The 12,184-nt window shown below is 55.9% G+C and overlaps 1 protein-coding gene across 2 annotated transcripts; it reads left to right on the top strand.

Annotated features, from left to right (window-relative positions):
- Nucleotides 1–1,330: 1,330 nt before the first annotated feature.
- On the top strand, nt 1,331–11,404 carry TAT (tyrosine aminotransferase). Of its 2 annotated transcripts, none has more exons than XM_075433488.1 (12): nt 1,331–1,428; nt 3,693–3,928; nt 4,107–4,211; nt 5,046–5,113; nt 5,651–5,809; nt 5,990–6,128; nt 6,406–6,458; nt 6,814–6,966; nt 7,876–8,004; nt 8,416–8,499; nt 9,947–10,045; nt 10,776–11,404. In XM_075433488.1, exons 2-12 carry the CDS (start codon nt 3,694–3,696, stop codon nt 10,917–10,919), a joined length of 1,368 nt encoding a protein of 455 aa, XP_075289603.1. In that variant the 5' UTR covers nt 1,331–1,428; nt 3,693; the 3' UTR covers nt 10,920–11,404. The 2 variants fall into 2 exon arrangements, with proteins under 2 accessions (XP_075289603.1, XP_075289602.1); XM_075433487.1 differs by having other exon boundaries at nt 1,334–1,428; nt 3,686–3,928.
- Nucleotides 11,405–12,184: the final 780 nt, after the last annotated feature.

A 12,184-nucleotide genomic window follows, 5' to 3' on the forward strand; every position in this document is an offset into this window, starting at 1 on the left:
TCTGGAACTGTGCAGCTCTCATCAGAAGAGCATCCAAGCAGCTCCAGCACAAGGCATTTCTCTGTGAAGCTGTCGAAAGGCGCCATTCCGCGCCCGGAGCCCCCGGGGGTGGCTGCCCACCCGCCTGGGGCTGGGGACCCGCTGGCTGCGCCCCACCGCCTGGCCGCCGCCCCCAGCCCCGCGTCCCCATCCCCGCTGCAACCCGAGCAGCGCCCAGGGCGGTGGGTTGCGGGTCTCCGGCAGCATCGCCCAGCCCTGGCGCGGAGGAAAGAGGCCAGCGCTTGCACCCGCGAGGTGCAGCCTCGCTGCTGGCGGTGCGGTGGGCACGGGCTGGGCGCCAGCGGCCCTTTCGGCGCGGGAGCGGGTGCAAACGGGCAAAAATCACAGTGGCCGCTGGCCTCGGCAACGAAGGCGCTGGCAGTCTGTTGGCAGGGAAGTTAGCAGCGTGCCTCTCGTCCCTGAGAGACTCTGATCGGCCGCTCGCTGCCCTTGGAGGACAGGGAGGCTGCGGGTGCCTCTCTCGTTCACCCCAGGCCCGCAGGAGGCGAGGGACAGGAAAGCACAGATTTCACCTCTCTTAGCAAAAAAAAAGGGCCTGCTGGGAACAGTGTCATCTGAGCTTTGCAGGGCTATCGGAGAGGGGAGAATTGCGTCATTTCTGTTAGCCGCCAAAATTATGAGTTTGCTTGGGCCTTGCAGCATCCAAAAATAAAAAAAAAAAAAAGAGAAAAAAGAAAAAAAGGAAAAAAGGAAAAAAGGAAAAAAGGAAAAAAGGAAAAAAGGAAAAAAGGAAAAAAGGAAAAAAGGAAAAAAGGAAAAAAGCAAAAAGAAAACCCAAACCTGTGGCAACCTGAGTTTCCTTTAACCCTTCAGGCCCTGGTGCCTCCAAGCCACCGGCTCGGGAAGTGCCTGCCTGCCCTCAGCCGATGGAGGAAGATGTCTCCTGGCTGCAGCGATGCCACAAGCTGCCCTTTCGCAGCCAGGAGCCTCTGAGGTCAGGGCAGGCCGAGGCTTTCCGCAGGCTTTGGGGTCCATCCAGCCGCTCCTGGTGCGTCACAAGGAGCCAGGGCTGGAGTCTGCGCCGCTTTGCCCCGCGCAATCTTCGAGGGCCGAGGGGAGGGTGGGTGGCAGCCAGGAAGCCAGGCTTGATCCCTCGGTGGGCTGCCCCCAGAAAGAGTTAATGTGCCGGCCTGTCCAGGTGTTTGGAGCGAGCAGAGCTGCACTGGGGAGGAGAGGGCATTTTTGGGTGGGGAGAGCAGCCCTCCCTGGGAGCCAATGGCTAAGCGGTTCACTCCCAACGCCCAGTTTTGGGGCTTATTTCATGGGCAAGAACTGGCAGGAGCTTCTTCTCAAAGGGATTTGTCCTGGATGAAAAGTAGGGACTGGACCCCCAAGCTTGTTGGTGTCTCCCTCTCTGCGTTGTAGAAGGTAAAGTGCTATGCTCTGGTACCTTGCTTCTTTCAGGGGGAGCAGTGGGGAGCTCTTCCCCGGCCGGCTGCGTTGCGGGCACTCACAGTGCCTGCAGCTCCCTGCCACCTGGGAGCCGCATACTGGGGTGGTGTGGAGGCTCTGCTGGGACCGACTCCGCACTGCGCGTCAGGGACTCAGCCCTGCTCTTGAGCTATGTGGTTTGTTTCTCTGTTCAGTTTTGATGCAGCCCTGCTGCATGTTTCTTCAGCTGCGTTTCTTCGCGTAGAAAGGGGACCCAGGAGGTACTGGCAGCAGAAAAGCTGAAGTCTTGCTTCGCGACCCTGTTAGACCACCCTGAGTCGCTATAAGCAGGGGAATGAGGCACTGCTGGCAGAGTCACTGCAGCAGCATGGGGCATCTCTAGGCACAAACATCACTGAACTGGGGAGAAATTTGTTCACATGGCAAATCCTGCCTGGACCAGGCAATGCCATAACCCTTCCAGCTCAGTCTCTGCAGCAAGGAGAGGGTAGCTGCGTTGTGAATATCTGCGTGTACGGGGCTAGGGAGCTACCATCAGGAAAGCACCGCTGTTCACTGACTCGCCGGTCAGCGGGACAGAGAAACAGGGCAGCACAGAGAGCACGAGCAGTTTACGGCAGGGTTACAAGACAGCGTGCCAGCACCGGCAAGAATGGGCTTGGTGGGTCGGGAGGTCTCTGCCTGCCCTCTGCCCTGTCCCTGACCTTCTGCAGTGGGAAGGCCCCGAGCCACCAGCCGTTTGTCCGCAAGGCTGTTGCTGGCTGGGTCAGGCTTGTGCTCTGGGTGTACGTGGTGGGGCGCGTAAGCCAGCTTTGCGTGCGTTTTGGGGCCTCCTAGGCTGTAACCCTCCTGCTATAACCCTGCCGTAAACATGAGCTGCCTCCTAGGCAGCGGTTCCTCCGCTGTGCCCCGCGCGTTACCCACCCTCGGGCAGGACTACAGGCCTTTTGCTTGGGGCAGCGCAGCCCCCCTGATCTCCCTCTTGGCCGTACCAGTCTCGCTCTGTTTTCTAAGCACTGCCTTGTGATCTGGGGTCTCTGGGCTGGGCTGTTGCTCTGCTGACAGAGGCAAACGTCTGTAACCTGCACCCTGCCACCGCCCAGGGTATCCTGATCACCTGGGACCAGAGCTACCTTTCTGGCACCTGAGATTTCACAGAATCACAGAGTGTTCGGGGTTGGAAGGGACCTCTGTGGGTCACTCAGTCCAACCCTCCTGCCAAAGCAGGGTCACCTACAGCAGCCTATACAGGACCTTGTCCAGGTGGGTCTTGAATATCTCCAGAGAAGGAGAAGCCACGACCTCTCTGGGCAACCTGTTCCAGTGCTCCATCACCCTCAGAGGGAAGAAGTTCTTCCTCATGTTCAGACGGAACTTCCTCTGCTTCAGTTTGTGCCTGTTGCCCCTTGTCCTGTCACTGGGCACCACTGGAGTCTGGCCCCATCCTCCTGACACCCACCCTTCAGATATTTGTAAGCATTTCTAAGGTCCCCTCGCAGCCTTCTCTTCTTCAGGCTGAACAAGCCCAGCTCCCTCACCCTTTCCTCACAGGAGAGATGTTCCAGTCCCCTCATCATCCTCGTAGCCCTCCACTGGACTCTCTCCAGCAGCTCCTCATCTTTCTTGAATTGGAGAGCCCAGAACTGGACAGAGTACTCCAGATGAGGCCTCACTAGGGCAGAGTAGAGGGGGAGGAGAACCTCCCTCGCCCTGCTGGCCTGATTTGATTTAAACAGTGCTTGCGTGTCTGTCTGCAGACCGCAGGGATGTTTGGGATGCGAATACACATAGTGGGCTAATGCTTGTGGCTGCAGCTTGGGGTGTGCAAGTTGATAGAGGAGGGGGATGACCTGGCCCTTCTGCCAGAGGAACACTGACTCTGTGGTGAAGCGGTGACTGCAGCGTGTCCCTAACTCTTGGCTGCTGGCTTTAGCGGGGGCTGCTGCTCCCCAGCACAGCAAGTCCATGCTCGGCAGCGGTGCAGCTAGCACAGAGAGGTGCCTTCATCTTTCCCACTGTGTTGTGCTCTCATTTATGTGCGGGGTTCATTCTGTCCTGGCCCCGCATACAGCCCTGCTCGCTGCTGCTGACCGAGTTGTCCATGGGTGGTAGGCAGGGCCTGCAGCTGTCAGAAGTTTTACTTTCGGAGAGTCATGGGCCGTGTCCCCAGAGGGGCAGATCCCTTGTTTGGCATGCGTTAACTAAGCCTGGGAAATCCACTTCATGCTGACAGCTTGCAGGATGGACTCGTACCTGATCCAAGTGAACGGCTGTGGAGATCACGCCCCTGTGCTGGATGTGCATCTCAAGACCAACGGGAACAGCTTACCGCTGGGGAAGGTGAAGGGCCGGAAGCCAAGGTGGGCTGTCAGGGCTTCCGAAATGTCAAAGAGGACTTTCAATCCTGTCCGAAACATTGTAGACAGCATGAAGGTGGAGCCCAACCCGAAGAAATCCATGATCTCCTTGTCCTTAGGTGAGCACAGTGCTGTGGCAGAAGCCTCTGGGCAGCGGGGTCGGCTGCGTGGCTGGCAGATCGCAGGGCTCTGAGGCACAAAGCTTGTGCGAACACCACGGGGTGGGCCAGACAGCCACGCAGTGCTGTGCCTCTCGCGGGTCGGTGAGAGCTTGACTGTTTTTCAATCTTTGAAAAGGAGACCCGACGGTCTTTGGAAACCTTCCCACAAACGATGAGGTCACACGGGCTGTGAAGGAGGTTTTGGACTCGGGACGTTACAACGGCTATGCTCCGTCTATTGGTAAGCTGGCAAAGCTATTCCTGCGAGGGTGGGATGAAAGGTGCCAGCTCCTACACCGCAGCAGGTATACGGAGCCCATGGACATCCTTCCAGCAGCAGCCTGGAGCTGCTCTGATCACCAGTCCCATGGGCATACACATACATGCCTGTGTATCCCTCAGCTACACCCAAGTGTCCTTCCCTGTGGTTGAGCTGTTGGAGGCTGAGCCTCCTACAGAAGTGGTGTTTGCCCTCCCCACTGGGGGTTGGACTAGATGACCCACAGAGGTCCCTTCCAACCCCTAACATTCTGTGATTCTGTGGAGCTGGCAAGGCACCCGCAACAGCTCAGGGCTGCATCTCCCCGCTGCGGGCTGCAGCTGAGCCTCTTTCCCTTGACCAGGACTCCCCTTGGGCTCCCTGACTTCAAGGACAACACGAGCGTTGCTTGCAGCTAGTACAACAAGCATGCCCAGAACACGGACCACGCCAGCCTCACGGGACACTCGTGCGGTGGCTGGGAGGGCTGCCCCAGGCCGTCACCACACAGTGAAGGCCATGCAACAGCCCTTGGCCTCCCGTTGGGTCAGAGCAGCTCCCTGGCTACCCTGCGACCCTGCTCCTGCCATTTCTGTGTCTGGGACACGCTGGGGCCGGAGCCTGCCTCCTGCTCCTGGCCCTGCCTTGGGGCTGCACGGTGCTCAGCCAGAGGTGGGACGGGCTCTGCTGCCCTGGGACAGTGCCACTAACAAATGGCTTCCCCTGGCTGGGCCGCAGCTCTGAGCCTTGTACTAGCATGAAAAAGGAAACGGTCTGTAAAAACCTCCCTTCCATGTTTGGCTTCTCTTTCTCCAGGCTACCAGTCGTGCCGGGAAGCCGTGGCCGCGTACTACAGCTGCCCGGAGGCACCGCTGGAGGCCCAGGTACCGGCGTCCTGCCATGGCTCTCCCGCTGTGGTGCAGGCAGGGTGCCGCTGCCGTGCCCAGAGCCCACGGCACGGGGCCCTGCCCCAGCTCCCACCCTGCCCTGCCCAGATGTGGGACCGCAGGCTAAGCCCACAGCCTTGTCCTGCAGCGGCTTCCTGCTCCTGCGCTTACCCAGGGAGGTGGTGGAGTCACCAACCCTGGAGGGGTTCAAAACACATGTAGACGTGGCACTTCGGGACATGGTTTAGCAGGCGTGGTGGTATTGGGTTGATGGTTGGACTTGATCTTGGAGGTCTTTTCCAACCTTAACGATTCTATAATTCCTCTCGCTCCCCACCCCAAGCTCCTCTCCTCCGCCCTCTGCGGGAGGCTGAGCTCTCCAGTTGTTGGAGGTTTCCTGCTCTGCCAGGCTCTGGACTTCTCCCTTTGGCTGAGATGCTCTCACCCAGCAGAGCCTGGCCATTGGGTCACTCCTCGGGGCTGGGGCACGTCGGAGTGGCTGTGCTTGCCGCTGACTCCGGGTGCTCTTTGCAGGACGTCATTTTAACCAGCGGCTGCAGCCAGGCCATAGAGCTCGCCCTGGCAGTGCTGGCCAACCCAGGACAGAACATCCTGGTGCCACGGCCTGGCTTCTCCCTCTACAAGACTCTGGCATTGTCTATGGGGATTGAGGTCAAACTCTACAATCTCTTGGTAAGTGGTGGCAGGCCTGGAAGAGGCAGCCCTGGCATTTCTGCCTCTCAGAAATAACCTGACCCTGCCTGGGGAGTGGGTGAAGATGACCTGAGCAACCTCGGGCACCCCATCACGCCTCGCCCTGCATGGCAAGTCCAATCCCTCGGCTGTTATTTCCCCTTCTCTTCACTTCAATAGCCAGAGAAGGCCTGGGAAATAGATCTGAAGCATTTGGAGTCTCTGGTGGATGAGAAGACAGCTTGCCTGATTGTGAACAACCCGTCGAACCCCTGTGGCTCGGTGTTCAGCAAGAGCCACCTCCAGAAGATCCTGGCAGGTGAGCCTGCCTCTGTCTGTCTGGGGGCATGGCTGCAGCCCAGTGTCTGCCCACATTGCCCCAGCACCGTGGCCCAGCACTTTGCTCCCCTCCTCGTGACTGCCTCCAGCTCAGGGAGCTTGCTCAGGGTGAAGGGGTTGCCTTATCTGTTGAGAACATGCAGAGCGTGTGTCTTGCTCTCCCTCCAACGTTGGAGGGAGAGCAAGACACACACTCTGCATGGCTTTGCTCCCATGGAGGTGCAGGGTGGCCAGGCTGAATGCCCTCTCTCCCACAGTGGCATCAAGACAGTGCGTGCCCATCCTTGCTGATGAGATCTATGGAAACATGGTGAGTGTCAGCTGCAGTCCTTAGCACCCCCACGCTGCCTCTCCTTTCTGATGCACTTGCCCTTTGGCCATGGCGGCCAGGTCTGCAGAGGCGGGCAACAGCTCCGCTCCCCTGTGCTGTGCATGGGTCCATGCCTGGAGCTCCCAGTCCTAGGGGGACCTCTTCTGCCCAGATCCTTTCTCCTCAAACGACTCACTTTTGTGTGAGGGTGCTGACCGTGTTCATACCTTGAAGCTGGCAGCTTTCACCATCAATCTCCCATCACTTCCCTGCCTCCCTTCTTGTGCCCCATGCACAGCCCCACAGTTCTTGCAGTAAGGGGCAGGGACAGCCCTAACACAGCCTCCTGTCACAGGTGTTTGCTGACTGCAAATACGAACCCATTGCAACGCTCAGCACCAACGTGCCGATCTTGTCCTGCGGTGGCTTGGCAAAGCGGTGGCTTGTCCCGGGCTGGCGGATGGGCTGGATCCTGATTCATGACAGGAGAGACATCTTTGGTAATGAGGTGAGAACAGATGAGAATCTGATTCTGTGAGTGTTGCTGTCACAGCAACAGACCTGCAGTGTCTTCAGTGTGTGGATCACCAGGGCTTTAACGGGTACATGCATGTACAGGTCTTTTGCTCTCACAAGGGTGTCACCCAACTGCTTACACACTCTTCTGCACCTCTGGGCTTTTCACATCCCTACCTTACTCCATCTGCTCCCATACATGGCCTTCTACCCACATCTAGACTGCAACACACTCCTTGTCTGCTCCTTCATACATGCCTTGTGCTTCTAATTCCTTCTCTTCTCAAGTAGCTCCAGTGGGCACTGAAGGTATTGCATGGCTTATCCAGCATCTGGACCCCGTTTGTGGTCTCTGTGTGCTCTTACATGGTCTGTCTTTGAAGTAAGTGCAAAGCACCTTGCAGTGCTGTATCCAGCTGTTCGTCCAGCTGTGCTAGGAGAACAGCCACCCACTGCAGTGACCCTTCCACCTGAGGGCTGACTGCAGAGGAAGAGAGAGAAGAGAGGACCAACTGAGTGAGCAGAAGAGCTAGTGCTGGTTGTCCCTACCCGGCTTTGAAAGTGTGGATTGTGGGCCCAGACCGAAGGGAAAGGTGAAGTGGTATTTGGAGCAGCTCTGGCTTTATTTGCATTGGCTATATTCCATCCTGGTTTGAGTCAGATTGGGAAGCTCCAAAGGTCATCTCTATTAGCATTTCGATCTACAGCTGAGGAACAGAGAATGACACTGTGAATAGCCTGCAAATACCTGGCGCACAGACAAGAAAATGTTCTTTAGTACTCTGTAAGCTCACTGGAGAGAGGGGTGTGAACAGCTCCAGAAATACAGCGAGCGGGCCTTGGAGGTGCCTGTCCTTCAGCGAAGGGCAGTCTGAGCTGTGAAGATCACTGTGTTTTTCAGATCAGAGATGGCCTTGTAAGACTGAGTCAAAGGATCCTAGGACCCTGTACAATTGTCCAAGGAGCACTGGAACGCATCTTGCACCGAACACCCCCTGAGTTCTACCACAACACCCTCAGCATCCTCAAGGTAAATGGGCTGTGACGGGTCAGCACGGTTTGTTCGTGGATTGTGTGGAGGGGGTCAGATCTCTCTGCGCATCGTCCCCCCCCACCCTGCCTCAAGGTGCAGTTCTGTCTGAAAGCCTCAAAAAATCCAGTTCCAGCAGAATACATGGTAACTGGGGCAGAAATATGGGCTGAAATATGGCCCTGGAGCTGGTGACCCAGAGGGTGGGATGTTTGGCACTGACTTGCTGAGCTCAGGTCAGTCACCTCTGCTGTACTCGAGGCCATGATCACCCATGCTGTTTGCACTCCTTGGCCCTTTATTTGCAGTGAGCAAACCTGTTTATAGTCCTGGTCCAGAGCCTGGCTTCCATTTGCTGAGCTGCTTCCTGGAATTTCTCCTGTTCTGAAATTTCTCCTTTCTGCTTTTCAGTCCAACGCTGACCTTTGTTATGCGGCCTTATCAGCTATCCCTGGCCTCCAGCCTGTCCGTCCCGCCGGAGCCATGTACCTCATGGTAAGCGAGGAGGGTGACACGCCACTTCCAGATCACCAGCACTCACACTAGCTCTCATTGCCAGTGCTTGTCAATGGTTTCAGCTTGGTGCTTGGCACCAGGTCTCCATTACCATGCGTCTTCACGTTGCTCTGTATGGTAGGCGCGTCCCTTGGTCACCTTAGAAGGCCGGAATATGTTGTGCACTTGTCACGTGGCCGGGGCTGCTACATTTCACCCACTCGCTCCTGCGCCGGACGCGTGCTTTGCAGGACAGTGTTGTTTTACCTGGCTTTGAAGCCCGTTGGCCACGGGGAGCCCCCGCACCACAAGCCAGACTGTCATACCTCCTGCTGAAGATGTAGCCGCCTTCCTACTAGCATGTCTGTCTTCTGCCTGTGCTGGTGCCTTTTTTTCTGCCTTTTTCCATACTTGTTTTTTTTAACTTTTTATGACATGGTGAAATTTCCTTTTTCATCTCTACAACCTCAATTGAGACATTGAAGTCTCTTAACACATTTTAAATCTTATTCTTTGTCTCATAGTGTCTCCAGTTTTTCATCAGCTTTTAAAAATGTGGTCCCAGAACTGGAGAACACTGCAATATCAGTCTCGCTCATGTTCTATAGATAAATCTTTATCAGTTGACCCTGTTTCCAATCTTATCCAGAGCTACACAGGTCATTCTGCTGCGCTTGGTGTAGAGGCACAGCTCTAAGATGCTTTCACACTTATTGTATTTCTGCGGTATCAGAACATATATTTCAAATTACATCATCTGGTTAAACTTTTCTTCCACTGGCTCTTTCAGAACTTCTGCACGCAAACTATCTCTCACCTGGTTTGTTTAAGAATATTTTCATGAGATGTTTAAGATAATCTTTGGTTATAAACAAATGGCCAGAATATCACTGTCAAGTGATAAAGGGACAGCCTCCTTCTTTCCAAATGAAGAACAGAAATATTTATTGAACATTTCAGCACTTCTGTGTCAGTTTACCAATGAAATCATCTTGCAGGGATTTATTTTGTTTGTGACATTCTGGACCTTACTATGTTTTTTTTAACAAAAACATTAGTTTGTCATTTTCTTACCATATGGATTTCTTGCATGACAGAATTCTTTATGCATATTTACTAGAGTTCTCTCCCAAGCTCTTTTTTGATATCTTATTTATTCCTTTTCACTTCTAATTGGTTACTGTATCTTTGCCCTCAGTTTTTTTACTAAAGTTTGACCTTAACTGAAATTCCAGCTTTAGATAACTAATGAATACTTCTTAAAAAAGCCCCAGTTTTCATGTCTGTGTTTCTGTTTGTGTCTTACATTCCAGTCAGCCTAAATTACAAGCGAAAATTGAGGGCAGACAGCTGCACTTGTCTGGGAGGGTGTTGGGCCGTGTGAGCGAGCAGGGACACTGGATAGTTTTGGTGCTCTTGGTTGCCATGTAGTATCCCTCTGCCGCAGGTTGGGATTGAGATGGAGCATTTCCCTGAGTTTGAAAATGACGTGGAGTTCACCGAGCGACTCATCTCGGAGCAGTCTGTGTTCTGCTTGCCAGCCACGGTGAGCCTGACACCGAGAGCCCCGGGAAGCTGTGGTGCCAGACGTGGGGAGTGAAGCAGCAGCGGTCTGCAGCCCTGAGCTCTGGGGACAGGCTGGGGCTGTGTGCAGTGTCCATGGTCTGTAACGGTGTGTGCACGCTGGCTGTGAGCTCCACGTGCAGCGCGTAGGGATGGGGACTGGCAGTCTCTGGCTTACTGACAGCCCTCCGTCAGGCTGCCAGCATCTTCCCAGCTCCAGGCTTGCTCTGCATTAGAGCTGTATCCCTGAACCCTGTGTACCCCCACACCTTGCTGAAGCTGCTCCCTCAGAGGCCCAGGACTGCTACCAGCCATGTTCCTTTCTTCACCCTGTGTCCAGTCCCTCACCTCTGTCGGCACAGGGACAGACCACAGGCTGAGAACATCTGTGCCCACCTCCTGCCAGCTCCACTTCCAGCACTGAGTATAGACAGGGCCTTGGGTACTTGCCAGCCCTCTCCTGTTCCCTGGGTCCTGCGTAGTCCATAGAGTCCTTTGGCCTGTCACCCTCACAGCATCATGTCTACCCAGATGGGAGGTTTGCCTGGAACAGAAGAACAGTCTAAGGGAGCAACAGCCCAGCCCTGCTGTCCTCCAGTCTGTCCTACGCTGGCCGCTGTCACTTGCTGACACAGCACATGGCCCCAGGGCAGGGCTCGGAGACTACAGCACTACCCCAGGTAATCTGCCAGCTTCGTCCTTTCTCGTTTCAGTGCTTTGAGTACCCAAACTTCTTCCGCGTGGTGATCACCGTGCCGGAGGAGATGATCTTGGAGGCCTGCAGTCGCATTCAGGAGTTCTGTGAGATGCACTACCAGGGTGCTGAGGGGGCCCAGGACCTGGAGTGTGACAAGTAGCCAGGACTAGCCTCCTGCCTCTGCCAGGCTAGACCTCGTGTGAGGCAGCGGCAGGGCAGGCAGGGCTGCTTCCAGCACACGCCCCTGCCCGCGAGCAGCTCCTGTCCTGCTGCAGCCACTTCTCTGTCCTCCTCCACTGCAGCTTGCACACCCTCTGGAATCCACTGCCTCGGGTCTTCATCTGCTCTGCGTTTACGCCCCGTGTTGGTCTGTGCAGCCTGCGACCCAGCTGCAGGCAGGGGCACATGGCTGCCCCTCAGCCAGGCCCCATGGCCAGGGTCCCTGTGGCCAGGAGCTCCTGTGCTGGCTGCCCTTGCCCCTGGGGACAGCAGAAGGCTGCTGTCTCGGAGGAGAAGAGAAAAGTACCCACCTCTCCCTTCCCCATGTTACCTTAGGAGGCCAGAGCTCTTTATACCGAGCCCTTTGTGTGACAAAGGGAGTAAGTTATTGTGACTTTTTTTATTAATAAATGTTCAGACATGCCAGTCTCTGCACCGTGCTCCTGCTGCGCCAGGTCTGGCTTGGCCACCCTGTGCGTCACCCTTGCAGCGTGTCCCAGGCCAGCCTCTGCCTTGCAGCTCACGGAATCATTAAAGGTGGAAAGGGCCTCTAAGATCATCAGGTCCAACTGTCACCCCAACACCCCCATGTCCCCAAATGCCACGTCTACACGTGTTTTGAACCCCTCCAGGGATGGGGACTCCACCACTGCACTGGGCAGCCTGTGCCAATGCCTGACCACTCTTTCAGTGAAGAAATTTTTCCTAGTATCCAATCCAAATCTGGGCAGCTGGCTCCCCACAGAGCAGCCATGTCCTTGCCGGCTGTCGGCCCCTGCAGCCCACCCGACCAGAGCCCCCAGCAGAGCAGTCGGACTAGTGCCTGCTGCTGTGGGAGCTGCTGCCCGCTGCACTGGAGCCGGCCATGCCAGGCTCTGGGGCCTCAGCTTTCAAGGTCAGGGCAGCCGGCGTTTCCTGCTGCGGCGGGCGGCACCCCATGAACCCCTCGGGCTGTTTGGGGTGTTCGTGATGTGTCAGCGGTGCCATGGTTACTGATTGCCGGATACATCAGCTCCATAAAGTCATAAGGAACTGGTGGCTTGGTGTGTACTCAGTCTCTGGAAACAGGACGAACGCCTGTGCCGTCAAGAGCAGATCAGGCTCGTATGGTACAGGGTGTTCGTGACATGCCAGCAGTGCCACGGTTACCGACTGCCAAACACATCAGCTCCATAAAGTCATAAGGAACTGGCAGCCTGGTGTGTA

The sequence above is a fragment of the Opisthocomus hoazin genome, chromosome 12, assembly GCF_030867145.1.
Source record: "Opisthocomus hoazin isolate bOpiHoa1 chromosome 12, bOpiHoa1.hap1, whole genome shotgun sequence".
Lineage (NCBI taxonomy): Eukaryota > Metazoa > Chordata > Aves > Opisthocomiformes > Opisthocomidae > Opisthocomus > Opisthocomus hoazin.